This window comes from Panicum hallii, chromosome 8 (assembly GCF_002211085.1).
Source record: "Panicum hallii strain FIL2 chromosome 8, PHallii_v3.1, whole genome shotgun sequence".
Lineage (NCBI taxonomy): Eukaryota > Viridiplantae > Streptophyta > Magnoliopsida > Poales > Poaceae > Panicum > Panicum hallii.
In genome coordinates, this window is record NC_038049.1 from 4,827,519 (window position 1) to 4,851,109 (window position 23,591).

The following is a 23,591-nucleotide window of genomic DNA, read 5'->3' on the forward strand; positions in this document are numbered from 1 at the left end:
AGAGGCTTAAAATGACGCGCATACATGTGTTGGTGGGATGAGGATCGGATGCCCCACACAAGCACTAAAATTTCACTCGTCGAAAGATGCTCGAGTGCTGGTGGATGGATTTGTCTATCTTTATTAGCAGGTTAGGTGAGGCGCTGCCGATGACATGTCTCCAAAACTTTTTATGCTTATGAATAAACTACTGACACATATCTATGTTTTTTTTGGGAAAAGCCTGCTGCCGCCGCTCAAAGCTACGTGAGCTCGCGTGGATCCACGCACAACGGCACAAGGGACCTCCACATCAGCTAGTGGAATGGCGACGGTTTGCTTGGATCCATCATCCACATGTGTGCGTACGTGGTGGAGAACGGATCCCCAGTCTCTTCATATTCGGCATCTGCTGCAACGAACGGTGCCCATGGCGGTCCCCCCCCCCCCCCCCCCCCCCCCCGAGGTCCTTTGGTTGGAGGAGTGGCCTGTCAGGAGGCTTAAAACAGTTATTCGGAGGTAGCCGGCATTGCAGAGGTGACATGCGGCCATGGGAGGCCAAGACAATCGGCGGACGGCTAAGGGCATTCCCAAGGCTTCATGTAGCTAGGATAGTTTCTATATCTTCCATTAGATCTTTTAATTAGTTTATAATAAGTTAGCGAGAGAATAAAACGAGAAAGTAACTGGATCTCATGTAACACACTGTTTCAACGTGAAACCTTATGCAGTAGACATTGTTAAATTTGTATTTGAAGAACAAATGTGATAGATGGAGAGGAGAGAGAGTGAATTTATTAGAGACACACTAAAAAATTATGGATTGTAGAGTATAGTTACTAAAAGAGGTGTCTTTTTGACGTGGATTTTTATCCAACTATCCATGCTATCATGTATTAATATTTCGCATGGATACACTGTAGTAGTGACAGTTAGATTTGGTGATGTCAGCTTGCAACTACATCATGTGTAATATACCCCTACGTCATGACGCTAAAACGGCATAGGTTCTTGTTAGCTTATGTGAATAGACTTATACATACATTTTTAAAATAATAGAATTATGTTAGATATTTTTATGCTTTCAATACTACACCCTGCATATATATGTTTATACTTCTCCAGAAAAATAAAAAAATAACCAACTGCATGGCAAAGTTAGCATGCCCAATTTTACCGTATATAGATGGCAAAGAAAGTAAAAAAATGGATGAGGGAAGCTCCAATAGGAAAATATTGGATAGGAAATAAAAATACTTCTAACATGAATTCTTAATGGATCAAGCAAGAATACCCTCTATTTGGTGATAAATAAACCACCATAGGCAATGGATGAAACTGTGCTGCCTGTGGGCTGCCAGCCCAGCACCAGAGTACGGGGAGCCACCAGCATCTCTAATGGATCCCATAACAGCATGGCATGACATCAACTTAAATCAGGTCCAACAAACAAAGTAGCATTGTTTGCAAATATGTTGTTTCTACCATTGGAATCGGCTTGAGTTTACTCCTATAAATAAAAGCGACAAATATTCAGTCAAGCATCCCTAGATCATCAAACGATTGCAGGCCTATCAACAACCCAAATCTTGACACACTGCTCGAGCTTGAAACCTGCACATAGCAGAGGGATGTCATCTGGAGAAGAAAATGTTCTGTTACCTCACGATGAAACTTAAGATATAAACAGTTTGGAGAAGATTTTAGAGTATCATATTTACTTCACTAGCACAGCTTAAATTAGTTGGTCATCTCTTTATTTACATATGTATTCTATATAGTGCATGTTCCACTCATTACTTGAAGTTGTATTTCTGGCGTCATATGCCGCTAAACTATCCCATAATATAATATCAATGACAGATTGAGCACTGTTTTTTCCTCATAACATCAGATTTTGATTTGACAAGACAAGCAAACAATCACATACTTCCATCAATAGAGGCCAACTAGAGGATGATTGGAGAAAAATGTAATAGATATGTAGGTGAAAACAACGATGAACGAATTTTGGATGAAATTATTGGACATACTGGAGTACAATTTCCCATGCCTATGACAACACATAAGGTCAGGCACCCAAATGTCATAAGAAACTGCACAGCAAGGGCAAAATGAAAAAAAAGGAATGAAAAAAGGGTAAAGATCACACACACTCATATACAAAATTACATACAAAACCAAAGTCACATGAGTGCTAAAGCATAACGATGCAAAAACTTATGCAACATTTTACTCAAGAAACTGCAATAGTTGAAGGGGGCTAATTTCATGGTCAGCTTATTGACACAAACTAGAATTAGGAAATTCGGTCACAGTGGTATGCATAAATTTATAATTATATTTAGCGATGATTTAAATTCAATAACACTAATAAAATGATGGAAAACTGTAATTATCCATTAGTAAACGTATGTACTCGTCACTGTTTCCATGCTTATGTACTGTTCAGGTACGGTATATTAACACCTACATGAGAACTAGTTGCACTGATCAACACCTACATTAGTAAACAATCACAATACGTGCAGTTGATGGTGCAGAGGCATTATCAGAACGACTTCATATCTGCCGCCGGCTGTCGCTTCTCCACAGGAACAGTCACTGAGCGCCTGAGATCAAGGATATTCTGATCACAACTCCTGATCTGCAAACTTCACTCTCAGGGGACGGCCATCTAAACTCTGCAACAATGACACGACATGAATGATTAGTTATCATGGATAAATGGATTATCATTCAATTTATTGTCTAATACTTATTCACAACATATTGGCCTACTACCAGTCCATGGAGCTTGGCGATAGCACCGGCTGGTTCATCATCAGCAGCAGTTGCCATGGCTACGAAGCCAAACCCTCTTGAATTCCCAGTTTTTCTGTCATACATGACCCTCGCATCCGCAACTTTGCCGTGCTTGCTAAAGAATCGTCGCAGCTGATTGCTGTCCACCTTCCGTGACAGGTTGCCCACGTGTATCCTGAAATCAGCCCCAAATTATATTGTTTGTTGGGCTTTGCTGCCTTTCTGTTTAAATCCTCAACCCTGTCGCAAATCTCCTGCAAGTGTACATGCAAACCAAGGTTTACTTGTGCATTAGTAATAAGTTGATTTAGTTTAATATGAGAGGAAATTAAAGATGACATCATGTTTTTACTTGCACTAAATTACTGTACCTCTGCTGTTGCAAAGTCAGGTTGGGGCGTGAACCACATGCAAGCCTTGCAATTCCACTTGGCAGGCAACTGCTCCACAAATTCCGATGTGTCGTCATGGAAGCTGTACCTGAACACCCGGCACCGCTCCAGCGCAGACTTGCTCCAGGTTCCCCCATAGAGCGGCCTCCTATCGAGGAAGTACGCAGAACCTCCACTCATGCCAAGCTGCACGGCGTCCATGGCGAAAAGCTGCTCGGCCGCCCCAGGAAGAGGATGCGGTCGGCTAAGCTCTTCCCATCCCTCTTGACCCACAGCAGCTGACTGCCTTCCTCCTCTTGCAGCGCATACACCGACACCGACAGCGCACTCGCAAGGCTTTCAATGTCACTGGCACGACCATGGTCGTCCCCGATGTCTTGCCGTCATGGTACGTTACACAGCAGCTGTCCATGTCCCGATCATAAGGCCGCAGATAGTGATTTGTTTGTACGGATTTCCACACCGTGCTGCCAGGCCGTAAAAGCGCCGCCATGATTCGCGCCTGCATCCAGACCGGAGCAGCGCCGTATAGCAAGACGGTGCCGTCGCCGGAGACCACGCCGGCGCCGTGCTTCACCCACGGCCTGATGCCGCCGGGCAAGGGTGGCAGGAGGGCGGCGACGGCTGATCCGGTGAGAGGGGTGACGAGGCTGGTGGATTGACGAGAGGCGGCGAGGAGCCAGAAGGCAGCGGCGGCGCCGTCCGCGCTGTCACCCATCTCCTGTCCCGTACGGGTATCTCGACGGCAGCGGTGGAGCGCCGGGCGGACTTGGGGGAGAAGATGCAGCGAACCGTCTGGTGGCCGGTGCCGTCGACCGGCGCGAGGAGCAGCGGCAGGAACGCGGGGCGGCGGAAGCGTGTCGCGCCAGGGCTTGCACACGGCGTGGAAGCGGACGTAGTCGGCGGCGACGTGGAGGCGGCGGGAGATTGCGGGGAGGAGATCGAAGGGGAGGTCGGACCAACGGGAAGAGGCCGCGACGTCCGCCGGAGATGCAGCAGGCATGGCGATCCGTTCCAACCAGATGCGCGAGCCGCGCCCTAGCGTAACGTACAGTGTATTGTTGAAATCATATATATGGATGGAGCTTCTATTGGACAAAGATTGGGCCATCAAAACGAACAGGATACTATGCGTCTATGCAACCTCCGTACACGATTAACAGCATAGCATGACAAATGAAACAGATCCAACAACAAAACCACATTGCATGCAAACCATGTTGTTTCTAGAATCGGGATCGGCATGACTTCACTCCTATTAATAATGAAAGTGAACAAATTTAGACACGGATCCCTAAATCATCAAACGACTGCAGGCCTATAAACAACCCAAATCTTCACACACAGCTCGAGCTAGAAACCTGCACATAGATGGAGAAGGCTTGTAAGTTCAGATGGACGTCATCTAGTTAAAAAATTGTTCATTTACTTCACAAGCAAACTTAATATCACAAACACTCGTATACAAAATTACATACATACATATCCAAACTAACAAGAGTAGCATAACGATACAAAATGGATGCAACATTTAACTGTGAAGAAGCTGCAACAGCTTTAACTGGCAAAAGCCTTATAGCGCAACTTTTCTCCATGCTTCCCAGGACCGAAACCTGAACAAATACGAGAGGCGTCAAGTGAAGAAACAAAAATGTTTCAGCTGCTTGAAAGATGAAGTTGAGCAAAAATTATGATTAGTTATTTTGCAGCAAGTTTTCTAGCTGAGTCAATCTACAATTTATACGCCTGCCAAAAATAATACCACAAGAACAATGAAGAGCACCCATGTGTTATCCATATAAAAATTTGATTAATCACAATCACGAGAAGGCAAAGACCAGAAAATGTTGTCTTCCGAAGATACAAATGTCCTGTAATAAAACATTCGTGCCTCAAATGCTAAGGAATTGGGATAGATGTTCCTTTCGAGTTCTGGTAGGATCTCTATTAAAATGTTCATAAGTAGCACAAATGCACTACTCAAGTGATACCAATAACCAGCACCAGCAGAACCGTGGAACCTAAACATAGGTGATAATAGACAGTAATTGTAACCTATATTTCCATGGCAACAGATGTGATGCATCAGAAGCCCCAAGCAAGGGGATTTCTATTGTTCATCTCCTCAACAAACATGAACATGTCTAACCTTATCTCAAAAGTTTATAGTACGCAAGAAAAAAAATTCGATTAATTTAATAGATCATTTCCTGTGTCAATTATTGGTGAATTGCTGAACTATAACGTTGAGAAGTGTTGCTAACTTACACTGAAACTCTGTATTCTAGATCTTCTGGATGTTAAATTCCTCAAGACAAGTTCCAATTGAACTCAAGATCTTCAAAGTTCTCTGAACCCTTTCATCAATCTTTTCACATTTAACTTCGACTATCTTAAGTTTCCCTAGAGAAAATGATTGTCCAATTGGATTGCTGTCTTCCATTTTCAGTACACATTTTTCTTTCTGTAACAAATGGACAAAATTATGAAAACCACTCATCCTGTCATACATGATAGTTTTAGTAAGGTAACAACAGCCATATTTGGAAAGTGCATACCTGACAAAGTTGAAGACTGAGTTTCTCTAAATTTGGTGTGCATCGTAGAAAGCCAAGAAGCGCGCGGAAATCACCAGCCAAACACCAATTAATGAGATAGAAAGTCTTTAAATTGCTGAATGTAGGGCAGCATACCAAATCTTTTTCTAAAGTAAACTGGAATTCAAAGAAGTAAATCAAGGTCAGGATTTCAACTCAAGAAGCAATTGTGGAAGATATACAGAAGCGTATATGGGTGGTGAATAAACACCAGAAATTCAGTGAGTTCATCTACATGAACACATATATTGAACATAACCAGGGGCACAGCTACGATAAGTTCAAAGGGGGTGCTAGCTAAGACTCTTACAGTTAAGCTAACTTCATATTTTATATGCAAAATTCAGGATTAAAGAGCTAGTATTACTGGACATGCATGGGCTGAGGGGAGCACCCCCTGCAGATCCGCCCCTGTTACATAACAGCAGCTAAGAGTAATCACATCATGGATTACTCAGGAACTAACTGAACGCATTGAAGTGAAAACCTATCAAGGAAACATATCTAACAAAATCTCCTGCATATAGTCACCACGATATGATCTTTTAATCCCCTTTGATGGTCATTCACATGAAATTGAACAGTTGTGATGGATACATTAGTGCAATAAAAATAGTTATTAACAAATGACAAAGAATACAGAATCGTAGTGGATGGAAGTGTAATGGTACCATGCCAAAGGAAGCTCTAAACTCCAAAGTTGAGGCATTTGATAAACCTTGAAGAAGGACACGCCCATCAATTTGAACACCATAATCATAAAGAAAGACACACTCACCGCAACAGTCCGCATAGCAACCTTCCATGCGAAAATCATCAACCCCACAACCAAACCTGATACATGCGCTTTCTAATGACGCCATTCCTTCAAGCAAAGGAGGTGCACCACTGCAGTACTCTAGTTTGAGCCAAATGAGACTGGGTGCAGAAATACGAGTACTGTATACATGGTCAAGACAAAACTTGCAGTTCACTATGCTCAAACGTTTTGAGAACGGAGAGCAGCACTACTAGAAAACGGTCTATCGGTACCAGCACGTTAGTGCCGGTTAAGAACGAGACGGCACTAACGTGCCTCAACAGTATAAGGCGGGCACGTTAGTGCCGGCTAGAAATACCAGCCGGCACTAACGTGCCAATTCCCGCGCGGATGGTACACGTTAGTGCCGGCTGGTAACACTAGCCGGCACTAACTTGAGCAAGTTAGTGCCGGCTGGTAACACTAGCCGGCACTAACTTGTCCATCTGACGTCACATGGGCGCGTTACTGCCGGCTGGTAACACTAGCCGGCACTAACCGCGCCATCCCCTCAACAAATTAGCCCCTTCGCCCATTCAGATCGACGATGTCGCCCCAACTTACCTGCCGCCCCCACGTCCTCGCGCCATTGCTGCCGCCGCCCGAAGCTCCGGCCGCCGCGCACGTCGTCGTCCTCGCGCGCGGCCCCTTCCGCGCAGCCCGGCCGCCCGGCTGCCCCTGCCGCCTCGGGGTCCTCGCGCCACTGCTCCGCGTCCTCGCGCCCCATTGCTGCCGCCGCCCGAAGCTCCGGCCGCGGCACACCTCGTCGTCCTCGCGCGCGGCCCGTTCCGCGCAGCCCGGCCGCCCGGCTGCCCCTGCCGCCTCGAGGTCCTCGCTCCACTGCTCCGCGTCCTCGCGCCCCATTGCCGCCGCCGCCCGAAGCTCCGGCCCCCACCGTCGACCCCTCCCTCCGGACCTCCTCCTCGCCCTCCGATCGCAAAAACGGATTCGAGGTGAGCACATCAACTTGCAAAAGCATCTGGTTAATTGCACATCAACAATGTTTTGATGCTTCTGTACTTATTTCCATGTCTGGTCTGCTAAGTTTTGATAAAATTATACTGTCTCCTGCCATTCTCATGTAATTTTTGTTTGAAAAGTTGCTAAGTGCTGAGACTTGCAATGACTAGGAAGCTAGCAGCAATGCAGCATGCTGAACAATGGTTTCTAGGGGATTGATATTTGCACACGTTAGTGCCGGCTGGAATAACGGACCGGCACTAACACGCGCCATTTAGTGCCGGTCAATATAGCCGGCACTAACGACTGTCACGTTAGTGCCGGCCATTTAGTGCCGGTCACAGGGACCGGCACTAAAGCTCCCTGTGACCGGCACTGATGTGCCTTTCTCCGGCAGTGCAGATCTCGCGGGCATAGATATCACTCAAGGTGATCTCAAGATCCTCCAGCATTGGGCAGCTTGAACAATCAAGAGCATTGTGGGACAACTGTACACCGTTAAGATGCAAAGTACTCAGGTACTGTGAATCAAAAGGTTTGTACAGTGGGGTCCACCGGACACTGAGGGACAGCACTCGAGCTCGTAACAACAGCGCGTGCCGTATCCAGAGGTCGACGGAAACAGGATCCACGTACTCGAAACCACGGAGATCAAATTCGCAACCGTCAAGAGCCGATCCTGGGTCACGAAGCAGCAGAATCCTGTTCACGAACCTGGTCAGCTCATTGACACTCCCCAGCACCTCGACGTCGACGATGCGCAGGCAGGGCAGGGACCGCCAGAGGTGGCGCCAGCGCCTGGCGAGCACGCACGTCCGCACGGCCTCCCGCACGGGCAGGAAGCCCAGCGCGTGCTGGAGGACGGCGTCCGGCAGCGCGCTAATCCTGTCCCCACCGCGACCGGGCCCTGGCGGCGACGCGTTCCTGGCGGCCTTGCTCCCGCGCGGCATTCCGTCGAACAGGTGGTGGGCGCGGCTGCCCGCTGCCGAACCGGCGGCGAGCACGAGGAGACTCTCCTTCTAGGCCGCGGCCACCGGCGACACGAGCGAGGTCGCGCCTCGCGGAGGGCTTCAGGGAAGGAACGCCGGGCTGGCCGCCGGCGAGAGGCGGAGGCACACCACGCGGCCTGCCGGCCGGCGCATTCGGAGTTGGGAGGCGGTTCGGCGGGGAGCCAAGGACGGCCGAGGCTGCGGAGGAGAGAAGACACTGGGAGAGGCGGAGATGGGAGAGCGGCGGAGCGGTAGGGGGAGGACCTCACCAGCCGGTGAATTGAGGCTCAAACTGCTTTGCTTTGCTTAACCTGCTTTAACCTCACCACAGTCGGACTGTGAAAAGTCAAAACAGAGAAATTTAGATTTTTGCCACCGCATGGCGCTGGCGCTGTTTGTTTCGAATTATAATCAGGTCATCGTTGAAAATAAACAATAATCCCACCAAAAATATCGATTATTTTTCGCTACGTGATAAGCCGCCAGAGATTTATACTATGAGAAGTGAAAAATGATAAGCAAGAAAATCTTTGTTTAGATTATAATCTAAGCGTGACGGACGCAAGCGGTAACAAATAGGGCCATACTGGATGGATTCATGAGTAAATATAAATTTTGTAAAATCACCATTTATAATATTAACATCTAGAACTATAACTTGGTGACCCTTACGTGCACCTCCAATTCTCGTTAGTTCAAATATTTACTATTTCTTCAAAATAAGATTCAATTTTTTAAAAAATAGTATAAATATTTGAATAAAAAATATTTAACATCACCAATTTGCAGGTGAACTAAGGATCACCAATTTGCACCCATATTAACATCAATTTCATACCATTTTCATACTGTACATACTATTTTATCTATCTTTGCATACAACTTTATATAGATATCAATATTAACTTACTTATTTTTAAAATTTTTGAAATTACATAAAATTTCAGAGACCACGATTCTAATAAAAAATATTATGCCGAAGCATGTATGCATTAAACGCGGCTGTTCGTCGATATTAATTTAGAAAAATAATTATTTTCTACCGTTATATGTTTTCTCAATAGTGAAAATGTTAAAATATCTAGAAATATGAGAAAATTGAATTTAATAATGTCATCTATTATTCACATCCAAATTTAAGTAATTTTGAGGTATGACAGATGGCCTCGATCGTGGCGTGGACCATGCAGAGCGGCTGATGAGTGCAAATTCATCAGCGTAATAGTCTAATAGAGGAGTGAGTTATCGCGGCACGCGTGGTGAGTAGGTTGAGTAGAAGGCAAGCGTGAAGATAGCAATTAAAGGTCGATATGGATCAAGATTGACGGTGATGGGGAAGTTGTAGAAGCCGACGGAGTCATCTGCGCCATCAGAAGCTATGAGCTCGCCACACGGTGCCACGAACATGCAACAGATGGAATCGTGTGGGCGGGTTTGTAGCGCTCGTCGAAGAGTGGCGCGGGGGAGAGGGTTTCGGACAACGATGAGGCAGATCTTCACGATACTTTGTAAAATCTATTCTTTAAATTATTATTTAAAGAGTTATTTGAATAAAATTTATTTTCTATATTTTTGACTCTCCAACAGTTTTTCTATATTTTGCGCATAGTCTAGAGAGCAATTCTCACTCTATATTTTTACCTGGTGAGAAATCCGGAATAGAGATATCCAATTGAGGAGACTGTTGGAGGGTAAAATATTTTTACCCAAATCTCTATTTCTAAAGAGTCTCTTGGAGATGCTGAAACTAGGGTCATACGAAACACTTATATGAGCCGAAGGCACAGGGAGTGCATGAATTTTTATTAGAGTATCTCCGAGAGTCTTTCTAAATTTCACTCTCTAAATTATCATTTGGAGAGTTTTCTGTATAAAAATCGCTTTCTATATATTTTCACTCTCCAACAATTTTCCTATATCTCATGTACACTCTAGAGAACCATTTTCGTTATTTTTTGCTAGAGAGAAATACGGAGTGGAGGATGGCTACATTTGGATAACTATTTGAAGAAGTTGTTGGAGGATATTTTTCGATCGAAATTTCTATTCCTGATAAAAAGAAAAAAATATAGAGAGTCTCTTGAAGTTGCTTTGATAGTAAGTTTTTATGGCAATATTTTGGAGCTCAATCTTTTAACGATACTTTTCTAATGTTCAGATGGATTTTTTAAGCATACAGATCTAATTTTTCAATTAAAATTGTTAAAAAGAAAATCAACTAGAATGAATATGCACGTTGGCTTCCGCGAATTTCTTATATAAATAAGAAAGAAAGAAAAATTATGGATGCGGCGGCGGTAATTTTTCCAATTACTGCGTTCCCGCATCCTTCTCCTGCCTCCAGCCTTCCCACCTCCGCTGCTGCCGCCGCCGCCCAGTGCACAGTTGCCGCCAGCCCAGCATCGCGGCCGCAGATATGGATCCACCCTAGCTGCAGCCGCTGCGAACCAGCTTCCCCCACCGCCCCAATTCATCTGCGCCGCCACCGACGAAACCCAAACCTGCCCCGTCCCCAAATCTCGCAGCTTGCCCCGTCGCCTCCTGCCCTTCGGACCTAGGCATCCTCCCGCGGCGGCGGAATGCCTGGGGGTAAATCGCGCAAGGTAGCGCCGGCCGCAGCTCCGGCGAGCGGCGGCGACCGCATCGGCGCCCTCCCGGACGAGATCCTGCACCGCGTCCTCTCCTTCCTCCCCGCGAAGCAGGCCGTGCAGACCTGCGTGCTCGCGCGGCGCTGGCTCGACCTCTGGAAGTCTGCCACCGGCCTGCGCATCGTCGGCGCCGACGGCAAGGAGCCGGCCCCCTTCGAGGAGGTCAGGGAGTTCGTGGACAGCCTCCAGCTCCTCCGCGGAAAGCTCGCCTCTCGAGACATTCGAGGTCAGGGTCGCCGGGGACGCCGTCGACGTTCGCCACTTGAGGCTCTGGGTCTGGTACGGCATGATGTGCAACGCCCAGGTGCTCCGGCTCAAGGTCCATGGGGAAACCCCTGCTTTTCTTCGGTTGGAGGACCCGGCCCTCGCCTCCAGACACCTGACCGATATAGAGCTCCGTGGCCTAGTGTTTAACAACGAGTTTCTTGACTTCTTGAGATGCCCCGCGTTGCAAGGCCTTAAGATCAAAGACTGCAGCTTCATGCATGCCGAGAGGATCTCATTCTTGTCCTTGAAGCGTCTAAACATCATACGAGCCACATGTTCAACGAGAGTTCCCGCACCCGAATTCACGCCCCAAATCTTGCTTCACTGGAGCTACTAGTCACTGGAGGAAGGATTCCTATACTTCAGGAGCATGCCCTTGTTGGTTTTGGCAGATGTTGCAATAGCAGCAAGTTGTGCCTGTTGCAGCCGTTCTAACAATGGGGACTGTGGTAATGAGAACTGCACAGGTTGCATACCAAATTTCACATCGTCTGTGCTTTTGCATGGTATGTCACAAGCAAAATCATTGGAGTTTGGAGCTGGCACTGAAATGGTATGCTTACACCTCAAATAATCAGGTTCTTGCTCTTCTTGTTTCAAACATCATTCATATTATTGTAAAGATTTATTGATCTATATGCTTGCTACTTGTCCAGTTTATTTTCAGGAGGGACTTGAAATGTTGCCCTACTTTTAGTCGGTTAAAGACTTTGAAACTCACTGAGCACTATGTACATGCACTATCATGTATTCTTAAATATTCACCAGTTCTAGAGAGCCTCAAGCTTTATCTTCTTGTATTCGACAAGGTAAACAGTTTCGTTTCAAAATGGATAACTGTTGCATTGTACAACTTTATGTTGATTGTTTGTTGATCTTGGTGCAACCTTTATGATACTGCACGGATTAAAAGTTAATGTGAAAATGAGTGGAAGGTTCAATCCAACTGAGCTACCATCCACTAAATCACCACGCCTTAAGAGTGTTAAAGTCTAATGTGGAACAGTTGACAGAAGAGTTCTTAAAGTTTTGGAGTTCCTGAGTAAACTTAACATCAGTATGTTTTTTTTTTGTGCAACACTCTCGCGGTCTCTATATTTATGCTCTCTGGCTTAACATATGGTAAATTGAAGTGGCAAGGAATGAAAGAACTCCATATTAGTTACCAAAGCAATGACTTGGGTATACCATGTTATTGTAGAAATGAAAATCTAACATTGGATCCATTTTGGTCACAGGTGTTTGTACACATAGACTCACTCTCCATGTTTTTCATATTAAATTGGTTGCCTCTATATCAGGGAAAGAGAAAGCTTCAAAGAAACTCCTAAGTCCTAACTTTAGGAAAACAGTGAATGTTACAGCTAGAGAGAAATGAAACCCTAGTCAGTGCGTGAAAAAAGGAAACATGTTGCACCTTTCTTTTTGGTGGCAGAGCAGTAGTACAGTATGTTGTTTGCTGATTAGTTCTGTAAAATAACACAAATGTGTCCATATATCAGATTTTGTTGAATAGCTACTGTATATGTAATTTTTTAGGTGGGCTAAATGTTATTTTCAGAAGTTCATTAGATAAACCTCTCTCTGTTCATTAGGTGTCTATATATAACTATTGTATGAGTGTCTTCCATGGAATATTCTTATTTCTTCTATGTTTCATTATTGTATTGCTGAGTTAACTATTATAACTATTATAACTATTATGTTTCATTATTGAATAACTATTATTGGAACCCCTGAATCTGTTTTCACCCTCTTAGAAAGTTCTGGTACCCATGTGCTAGTTGAACAGTTATGGAAGTGACCAAGTTCTATGCAAGGGTGGAAATAGACAACTTTATGATATCCAAGTTCATTTCCATCTGGCTACTTTAACTTCTCAGCTTTGATATCGCACTATATCAGCTAGAATTTTGCCTTGAGGGCTTTCTCCTTCTGATGAGTATCTTTATTTTCGTGCTACTAGTGTTAGTTTGTAGTGGAAATATTGGGAGATGTTACTTCCAAACTAATGAAATACTAATTAGATCAGTAGTTTCTTCCTGCTCATGTATCGTAAAAAAAAACCATGCATCCGTCTAGAAATATATAAAACACTGTTTAGATTGGTTGATAGTTTTTACAGGTTTGTACCAACATAGTTTATTTAAAAGTTGACCACACTCAGAGTTTCGTGTCAGAAACACAATAATGTACTGACATACTTATTTATGTGAACTTCAAAGTTGCATGTCGAACACTTCCAATGTCCCGAATGCAACAGGAGTAATTGACTGAAAGTTCCTATTGTAACTCCATTTAGTTGTACATCACTGCAGCTTTAGAACATTCCAGTATGCCACAGTTCGGTGAAGTGAAACCTTTATACGCTATTCTTCGTTCACTTGCCTTTTATTTTCGTCTCAATCATTTCTGGTTTTATACCTGTACAGGTTTCAGTTTCAATGGGAAGAAGCGTAAAGCAGGAGGCAAAACTTCTACCACTTGAGTCTGTTCCGAAACTAGTTGCATCAGCGGAAGCACTGACAACTGAAGAACGCAGCCTTTTGCCTGTGGGATTGTATTCTGTTCCACTTGCTGACCAAGTTAAGAGTTAGCCTTTTCGGTTATCTAGCTGGACATGATAAGTTTCTTTCAGGCGAAGCACTGATATAAACCAAGAAATTAAGCATGCCGTTTTAGTTGCTAGGATTGCGTTTCTGTCCCACCTGGTAGTTACGACTCGGTAGGAAGTTTGTTCCGGTTTTGTTGCTGAACCTGGTACTTCATTCGGGATGCGCAAGTGGTGGCCAATGATGCTGGGCTTGAAAAAGGCTTGAAAAATTTGGAGTTTCATGTGTGCGCATGTCGGTTCCAGTTTCCCAGTTCATTTTCAAATTTCAAGATTGATTAAAATGAAATCAACATGAGTGGGATGCACAAATTGCAAAAGATCTGTTTATTTCAGCTTCTAGGCACTTTTGAACCAATGGCTTCCAAGATCTCCAAAAGTCAAATATCCTTGAAAACCAGAAATTAGAAACACCCTGTCATTAGCTTTCTAACTTCTAGCTTTTGGGATAACTGGTTTATAAAAAAATAAGTCATCCTAGGAATTCTAGGATAAATTAACAAAAGGGTAAAATGACCATATTTACCTCTATTTATTACCCATATTTGGTACTAATTGATTCTTGCATGCATATGCACTTTCTAAATTGGGTAAGATAATTTATTTTTGGAACAAATTTTGAATTCTATAATAACTTGATTTTTGGGACGGAGGGAGTAGTCCAATAAAGCTCCCTCAGATTTAAATAAATAGAGCTTAAGAATGTTACATTTCTGCACGTGGGATTATGCACAGTTCCAATTGTTGGACCAAGTTAAAGAGTTACAGACAAACTAGATGTTCTTCAGTTGTTCCTGCAGTTCCAGACTGTCAGCTTAAGATTCAGTGATTAGCTGTTCTGATTATCTTGCTAGACCTGGTTAGTTTACCGGTGGCTTACGTATCCGGGTTCCGGTGCAATGCGGAGCGGCCGTACAGGCCGTACGGGGGGGACCGGTGTATCCGATGAACCCTACCGTGGGGCCCACTCGTCGGGGACCGCAAAATCCCCTCGGCTTCTTTTCCACCCCCACCGCCGCCAGGAACGCTGAAGGTTGAAATCGAATGCCGCCGCTCATGGCGACCTGAAACTCCTGCCGCTCTTCCGCCCCGCAACCGCAAGATCCGCCCATCTGGTTCGCGCGGACTCACCCGAGCCCTGCCCCTGCGCCCTCCCGTCTTTTGCGCCGTTGCTGCGGCCGCCGGTGAAGCCGCCGCCGCCCAGGCAAGGTGAGGTGCTGTTCACCCATCGAATAGGCTGTATCTTCACTCTCCCGATATGCCTCGAACACCTTGCGTCGTCTGAGCGTTTCTTGGTTGCTCCCTGCACCAGCAGCATCGACGCCCGCCATCCGTTCGACGGGATGCCTCCAAGGAGGAAGGGCGGAAAGGGCAGGAGGGCGGCGCCTCCGGGGGCCGGCCGCGCCAGCATCGACGTGCTCCCAGAAGAAGTCCTTCACCACGTCCTGTCGTTCCTGCCGGCGCAGGAGGCCGTGCGGACGTGCGTGTTGGCCCGGCGCTGGCGCCACCTCTGGAGGTCCGCCACGGGCCTCCGTATCTCGTGCAGCTCTGAGAATGAGGCGGCATCAGCGAAGAAGCTCCGGGATTTTGTGGACCATCTGTTCCTCCTCCGTGGAGGCTCGCCTCTCGACACGTGCCAGTTCAACTTGCTTGATATGGACGCTGACGATGATGACATGTGCAGAATACGCCTCTGGATCCGGCATGTTCTTATGTGTAGAGTTCGGGTGCTCGGCCTTAATATCAGGTTGAATAGCGAGTGTTGGGCTTAGACCGGCCGATTTTATCTGGATGGTCTGCCTCTCGTCTCCCAACACCTGAAGAGGTTAGAGCTTTCTAGTCTACATCTCAATGGTAGCTTCGTTGACTTCTCTAGCTGCCCGGCGTTGGAAGTCATTGAGATCAAAGAATGTGACATACTTGAGCTCGATAGGATATCGTCGCAATCCCTGAAGTCTCTAAGTATCACTCGCTACTGTGATTTCAGTGAGAGTCATCGCATTCATGTTTATGCCTCAAATCTTGTTTCATTGTGGCTTGAGGTCTTTTACGGCAGGGTTCCTATTCTTAACAAAATGCCATCCCTAGTGGAGGCGGTTGTCAGAATTGATGCTTATGCTGGTGACTTCTGCTGTCATCATGCTGACTCTGGGGACTGTGATGGTGAGCGCTGTCCTGGTTGTTATGGGGTAAATGGCGATACTGACTGCGTGCTTCTCCAAGGTTTATCCAAGGTTCAGAGTTTGGTGCTGATATCTGACACTAGAATGGTATGCATATGCTTTACATCATATGTCATTGTTTAGTTTGTTTGTTCACTTTTCCCTTTTTAAATTAATCATGTTTAATATGAGGGTTTTTTCCTCTTTGCATGCCCAGTTTATTTTCAGAAGGGATTTGAAATGCTGCCCAATATTTAGTAACTTGAAGACTTTGTCACTCAATGAATACTGGTGTGTGCCTGATGACTTCAGTGCTCTTACATGTATCCTTGAACATTCACCGGTTTTAGAGAAGCTCACTCTTCAACTATTTTGCGAGGTATAAAATTTCTAGAATATAACAGCTACATTTTAAAATTGTTGTAGATTGTTGTTTGATGTTTCAAATATCTTCATATACTCTGTAGGGACCCAAAAGTAATGTACAAATGAAAGGAAGCCCTGATCCAACAGAGAGATCAAATGTGATATCAGAGCATCTTAAAGTAGTGGAAGTCAAATGTGAAGTGGTTGATGACAGAGTGCTAGATGTTCTGAAGTTCCTGAATAAACTTGGCATATGTAAGCTCTAACATCATTGTTCACACTTTCTGTATTTCCGAAGTTTGCTTTGACATGTGGGATAGGAAACCAAGTTATGAGGAAATTCCTAAGATCATTAGTATTAATCAATACTGGCCTTACTGGGCCAGTTGTAGAGAAATAAAATCCTTCCACCGTTTTACATTTAATTGGTGGAAAAGGAAAGTAGAAAACAAAATGGTTGTGGGAGTTTAAGTGAATCCTATTCCATTATACATTAACCTGTTGAATTAAGTAGTTTTGTAGCGGTAATGTTACCTGTCAGCTTACGGATTTGTCGAGTCATAACACAAAATGTGTGTTTAACACTTAAGCAGTGACACAATGTGTTGATTTCTGCAATTCTTCTTCCTTTTTAACTTGTCCTTTTTTAGTCCCACAGTCTCCAATACACTATATTTTATTGTTACATTGCTTGAATGTATCTTACTATAAACTACTAGTAGTATAATAATTTGAAAACGTATTATTTGTGATAAATCTACTAATGCAGGTTTTATGCAATAAATTTTAATATTTTTGTGCAGAATGGTGGTCAGAATTTTTGAATTTGTTTGCACAGAGTCTGATAAATCTGTACAAGAACAGAACTAGAGATTCCAAACTTTATGAGTTATAGGACAAGGGCCAGTATTAACTTCGAAATCTAGTATGCATGTGGTTATATTGGCATCACTGTTCTATCTGTGCTTGCTCCATTTGTTATCTGAGTCTTCTGTGTTCTCAAACTTGTGTATGAGTGTTTTACATGATTTTTTCTTTGTTGGTCCTCTACGCTTCTATGTCTGTATTGCGACATGCTCAATCATTTCACTTGATGTTTTGTTCTTTTCCACTCATTGAACTTTTGAAGAAATGGCAACTCAATTTGTAAGAAATTCTGATGGTATAACAGTTTAATTTGGCTTCCTCTTTTTACTTGTTGTCTTACATACCCATATCATTGGCTAGAATTATGTAATACTGGCCATCTGATAGTCTGATTCTTGCTATTGGTGTGGAGGTTATTGGATGCCATTGCTTCAAAACTAATGAAATACTATCGTCGTGCAGAGATAGATTACATATTGTTATTGTAGGAAGTATGCAACAAACGTTCTTAGCTTTCGCGGGCAATGTGCAAAGTAATGTATACAGTCCATGCAGAAATGATACCATAATATTTTTTAACGGAAAAAAATCTTTAAAGATACTTGTCAAAGACAGCCTAGATGTCCCGCATGGCTTTTTAGTTAAACTTCCAGTTTTAGTAAACATCTGTAAAATATTTGGAATAATTTGATATTCTGAAATTTGTGAAAGTAAGCTTCTTTAGTGCTAAAGTCTATTATTGTACTCAAGTTATTTGCCTTTTGTTTTATTTTATATTTCAGTTTTGAGTAACAAAAAGTGAGACATGCAGGTTGCAATTCGCAGAAATTATTGAAATTGCATGGGCCGCCTAAACACAATGCTAGTCGTCCAATCCAAGGTTCAGTCATCAGGGGTAGAAGGTTTGAACCAAAGACAAATATGCTACACTTAATTTTTTTTTCTCGAACGGCGCAGGAGGAATATGCTACACTTAATCAGTACAACAACAAATGGAAGACCGAATTCTATCATGGGAAGCAAAGGCTCACAAGGATGATGTTCTTTCCCTCTTTGAACCCTTTCAGTTTTACTCATATCAAAGACTTGAGTCTGTAGTTGGTTGTTTGACATATCTAGTAGGCTAGGCCTGGTTTAACTTGCTATGTTGGTTTTGCAGCCTTGTAACATAGGTTCTGCTGGCTTAGCGTTCATGAATTGTTTCCCAGTTTTAGAATTGCTATTGTAATATCGCTCTCCTGTTGTTCCTTTGCTGTATTATTTTTGTGACTGATCGCTGTGATTATGTATGCTAATGTACTCCTGACCTATTTTTCATGTCTGCTAGGAAATCTCTGAGAAAGATAGTAGAGAATCTATAAGTCACACAAAAGTTAGAAAAATATATTATTTGGACTGGTGATAAAATTAGGACGTGTTAGCAACGGGCCGAATCAGGAGCTATCTGTGATTTCTGGTTACGGGTAATCGTTTTCGAGAATCTACCGGATTTTAGACGTCAGCGAAAATGATATCGGTTACTGAAAATCTGAAAACGCAACTGTTAAAACAAAATCCGAAATTGAAACTCTTTCGATTGTTTTTAAAAAAATACTGTATTCAATCGGTATTTTACCGCCAGTAATTATTAAATTACATTCATCAGCAATTTTACCCAAAACCCAAGTCAGAGAAGAAGTGACTCCTGGCCACTAATCCGGCCGGCCGATCGGAGGCCCAAGATCGATGTGGAGACCGTCTGCTGCCGTAGAGATGGATGGAGTCAGACACGTGCGTCGATCGATCAAGCGCGTGAGGATTCTGTCAAAAAAGTCCCTGCTGGTCTGTCACGCGATTTTCTGGTTTTGTGGGAATTGGTTTTCCTTTTGTGGGATTTTTCTTGGCTACCGTTCTCGCCCTCGAACATTCGTGTTCATCTCTAGAGAAGGAAAAGGCAGCTGTTACTATGAGATGGATGGTGCATGCTTTTTCTTTCTGTTCAGCCCTTAAGATTAGCGACCTCTTCGCAAAATAGAAATCCCAGTGGTAGTGCTCAGGTATTTTAAGGACCGGGACCAGATATTGGCACAAAAGGATGTAACAGTCGGTAATGTATCCAGAAGTTAGGGTACTCATCCTTTAAGAATGCATCGCTAAGATGAAGCCTCGTCAAGTCGTTGGAGCCGAGGGGCAAGCCTTCACAGATCCTTTTCTAAGCTATGAGCACCACATACCAAACATTATCCAACAGTTGGTTCTTCAAATTTCAAACATTAGAAATATTCGATGATGCATACTTGAGCAACGTACGCTACTCTTGCAAAGCACATGAACCAGAGTGCAAGAGAGGTGAGCAACCGTTTAAACCAGGTAAAGGCACATCTGAGAACTACAAAACATGGTGACACACCCACCAAGGCCACAAACTTCATCCATACACCTCCCCGAGTAGTTGCCAGCAGTCCCACCATCTTCGAGACTTCATCACTCCAACGGTTCACTGCAAGATTGAACCAGTACAAACATGAACAAATTCTAGCCCCTGGGTTACAGATCTCGGGTGCAATACAAGAATCAGTGTTACTCTAGGTAGCTGATCAATCAAACACAAAATTGGTGCAATTATTGCAAATTTGAATGGGTATCGGCTAATGACCGGACCAAGGATTCTTGACAAAAATATTTGTCCTGATTCTTGTTAAACAATACTTGTTGAATATTCCGCACTAAACTTGGGTCTGCATGAACAAGTATTTACGATTGGTTCATGTATGCCAACGCAAACCCAAACTATGTCCTAACACAAATTTTAGTCAGATTTTGGAAACATACGTCATGGGATGATGAGGAACTCTCTTCATTAACCATATCAGTAGTTTGGTTCGCACCAATATCTCTGAGGATATTGAACTACTTCAGATTGTCTGCAGAGACTTCCAAGATTTTCAGAAGTTCCCAACGGCAAATCTAACACGGCTAGAAAAATAAGCTTTCGTCGCCATAGAGCCATTTTAATACTAGGTCTAAATTTAAAAGCTCCGGAGCTATTTTAGTACTGGATCGTAACATCACCCGGTACTAAATATCACCTTTTAGTACCGGTTAGTGTTTTGGTCCGGTACTAAAATAGCGTGGCCATTTAGCACCGGTCAATGACACCACCAGGTACTAAAGGGTGACAGTTAGTACCTATCGGTGTCTTGGCCTGGTAATAAATGGTCCTCCATGGGTTACTTCAAAAGGAAAGCACCCCCACCAATCACGTACGATGCGTAGGCGGGATGGTAAGGAAGCTACACACGAGGCTGGAAGTCGTGAGTTTGAATCCTCACGGCTGCGCACGGGCATTTATGCATGAAAAATTCGCGTCCTCTCGGGGGTTTGTTATATTTTTTTGTTTTTTCTGGAGTGGCGCATTTAGTACCTGTTGCTACGATCAGTTCCAACGGTCCTCCATTTAGTACCGGCCGGGTGGTACCTGTTGTGGGCAACCGGTACTAACCGCGCCATATGACCGGTACCGGTGCTTTTTCTAGTAGTGTTATAACCATCCTCTCTGTATCTAACTTCAACAACACTAAGATATGGCAGATAAATGAATTTTGCAAAAGTGTCCACGAGATTGGGCTTATCACATTCCTGAGCAAGCAAAACCCCAGAGATCAAACATGCATGATAAATTTAATATAATAACATTTGTCATATCTAGATGGTGTGGGCGGGTGGGATGTATGTGTGTTTGCGCACCTTTGGCACATTAAGGCAGTGTTTGGATCCAAGGTGCAAAAGGGCAAAAGGGCAAAAATTTTGCCATTTGCCAAAAGTGGTAAAAGTTTTGCCATTAGGGGTGTTTGGATCCAAATGGTAAAAGTTTTGGCAAAAGCTCATTTAAACTTCTTTTCTCCTTTTTGCCATAGGGTGTTTGGGTCCAAATGGAAAAAAAAGAGCAAATTTTTTGCTGTTTCCTTTTGCTATTTGTTTTTGCTGTTTCCTTTTTGCCATAGGGTGTTTGGGTCCAAATGGAAAAAAAAGAGCAAATTTTTTGCTATTTGCCCTTTTGCCAAAGGATCCAAACAGGCCCTAATAATAAGCTTCTGCAGGAGTGGTGTGTGCTGAAGAAAACGGAGTAGCGCTTCCAAGCCAATGTTCAAACGCCACTTATCAAGTACCAGAATCCTTAAAGCGCCAAACGTGGGACAGCATTGCAAATCCCTTTTGATAGTGAACTGTAGAAAGTGCAAGCAGAAGGAAGTTAAAGGTTACTTGGGAGTACAGTCTGCAATGGTAGTCAAGTAAACAAGAGTATACGATAAAATTGGCATACCATTTGATAGGAAGGATCCAATCTTAAGTATCTAACATTTGAAAACCCCCCTAGAAGCACACAGTCGCGCGGCTGTTGTCATTACCACAACAGTTTGCACATAGACCGCAACGGTTCCTGCATAGCTTATGATAATCCTCATCGGTACCTTCACCACAATGAAACTTATCGGTACCTTCGCGACAGTGATCCTCGTTGGTATCTTTACCACAGATCCTCATCGAACCATCCAAGCGTGATAAATGCTGTTGACGACAATGGCATGGTTTCAAGCATAGGAGTTTGACCTTCACAATAAGCTTATAAGAGAAAGAAGGCTTGGGACAGAAATAGTCGTTATGGCACCAAAGTCGAATTGAAGTTGCAGTGTGTGATTATGAGCCTTCTGAGTTCTGAGTGATTCGGACAAGATCTTGTCAACACCAATAATGCAGGCATGCATGCATCCTCAGATACACCAACGCCGTACATGATGAGAAATCAAGAAAACTCCCCTTCATCTTCACCTCACTAAGCTCTAGCCTCTTTAGGTGCGCTGAGGCAAGAGACTGATTCCCGAGTTGCGTGTGAACGTTGGTGCCAAGACGGAGCACCGGAACTTGCCAGGACAGTACATGCCGGATCCAGACGTCGACTTCGGTACCGTCCACACGTGGAAAACCATCAAACCTGAAGTTGCAGACATCAAGCTGCACAGGGTCGCGGAGCAGAAGCATGCGGTTCACGATCCTGTTCAGCCTGTCGACAGCCACCGCGCTCCCATCCCCAGTGACACTCAGCAGGCGTGCAATACTCAACCGAGGCCGGCGGAGACTGCGGCTGCGACTTTGACGGAGCCCGTGCTGGGATATTAACCTTGCGAGTCTCTGGGACCTGCTGACAGGCACGGACGTCGAAGAGAAAGCGACGCTCAGGCGGCGGTTCGACTTCCAGAGGTCCCGCCAGCGCCTCGCTACCACACTCGTCCGCACGGCCTCGGGCGCCGGCAGGTGCGACAGCACGCGGTGGAGGACCTCGTCCGGCAGGCCACTGATCCGGTCGCCGCCGGCCGTCCGCACTCGACGCCTTCTTGCTCTGGCCGCCCGACATTTCGTCGAACAGGCGGCACGCGTCGAAAGCTGCAGGATGGGAATAAACACGATTGTGAGGAACGTGGAACAGCGGAGGGGGCAATCAGGGAGGCCGAGCCTGCTTACCTTCGCCTCCGCTTCGCAACCCGGACGCGGTCAGTTTTGGGGTCTCCCACGCCGTCCCACGGCCAATCAAGGCCGGAGAAGACCGGCGGTGGGTTGCCCCGTGACGCCGGCCACGCACACATCTTTTTTTAATTGAAGTTATAAACCGCCCTTCTATATCGAACCGGTGGATATATACAACTAGAACTTACAAGAGTTGTTATTACAAGAGTTCTTATGCTCTGGACCTCAAATAAGGATCTCAAAATATAAGAAAAGTAAACTCTAAAACAAAGCAACAAAACTGGAAGATTAAGTTTCAAATTTCTTCTTCGTTCTTATTTCATCCTTGCAAAATCTTTCCAAACACCAAACTATCACATCTCTCGTATTCTTAAAAACTCTTTTTTCAAATCGTTTAATACCGCTGAAATAACAAAGTCTCCCCGAATGACCTCCAAAACGACACTTCAAGAAGAAAACGACATCAAAGACGTCGTCGCCGCCTCCAAACCAATAGTTGCAGGTGACACCAGGACAACGCCTCACATGGAAACGATGCTAAAAAACGCCGTCATTGTCGACACTGATATAATGCCGGCAAAGACTTTCACCTAGAGCATCTGCCCGGTTACACCACCGTTCCAGTAATAATCGATGACGAGACCGCT

General features: G+C 44.5%; 3 protein-coding genes and 1 pseudogene across 3 annotated transcripts; 2 read left to right on the forward strand and 2 right to left on the reverse strand.

Annotated features, from left to right (window-relative positions):
* Positions 1 to 2,612: 2,612 nt before the first annotated feature.
* LOC112903541 lies at positions 2,613 to 4,179 on the reverse strand (annotated as a pseudogene).
* Positions 4,180 to 4,639: 460 nt separating this feature from the next.
* LOC112903355 (F-box/LRR-repeat protein At3g26922-like) lies at positions 4,640 to 8,827 on the reverse strand. The gene is made up of 5 exons (XM_025972598.1): positions 7,935 to 8,827; positions 6,445 to 6,778; positions 5,735 to 5,890; positions 5,445 to 5,640; positions 4,640 to 4,789 (listed from the first exon to the last, which is right to left on the reverse strand). Exons 1-4 carry the CDS (start codon positions 8,480 to 8,482, stop codon positions 5,461 to 5,463), a joined length of 1,218 nt encoding a protein of 405 aa, XP_025828383.1. The 5' UTR covers positions 8,483 to 8,827; the 3' UTR covers positions 4,640 to 4,789; positions 5,445 to 5,460.
* Positions 8,828 to 10,867: 2,040 nt separating this feature from the next.
* LOC112903542 lies at positions 10,868 to 15,949 on the forward strand. Its single transcript, XM_025972804.1, has 4 exons — positions 10,868 to 11,575; positions 12,205 to 12,245; positions 15,015 to 15,256; positions 15,363 to 15,949. Exons 1-4 carry the CDS (start codon positions 11,101 to 11,103, stop codon positions 15,817 to 15,819), a joined length of 1,215 nt encoding a protein of 404 aa, XP_025828589.1. The 5' UTR covers positions 10,868 to 11,100; the 3' UTR covers positions 15,820 to 15,949.
* A 33-nt stretch (positions 15,950 to 15,982) lies between these two features.
* LOC112903356 lies at positions 15,983 to 18,458 on the forward strand. Its single transcript, XM_025972599.1, has 5 exons — positions 15,983 to 16,317; positions 16,427 to 16,588; positions 16,677 to 16,830; positions 18,254 to 18,322; positions 18,400 to 18,458. Exons 1-5 carry the CDS (start codon positions 16,123 to 16,125, stop codon positions 18,417 to 18,419), a joined length of 600 nt encoding a protein of 199 aa, XP_025828384.1. The 5' UTR covers positions 15,983 to 16,122; the 3' UTR covers positions 18,420 to 18,458.
* Positions 18,459 to 23,591: the final 5,133 nt, after the last annotated feature.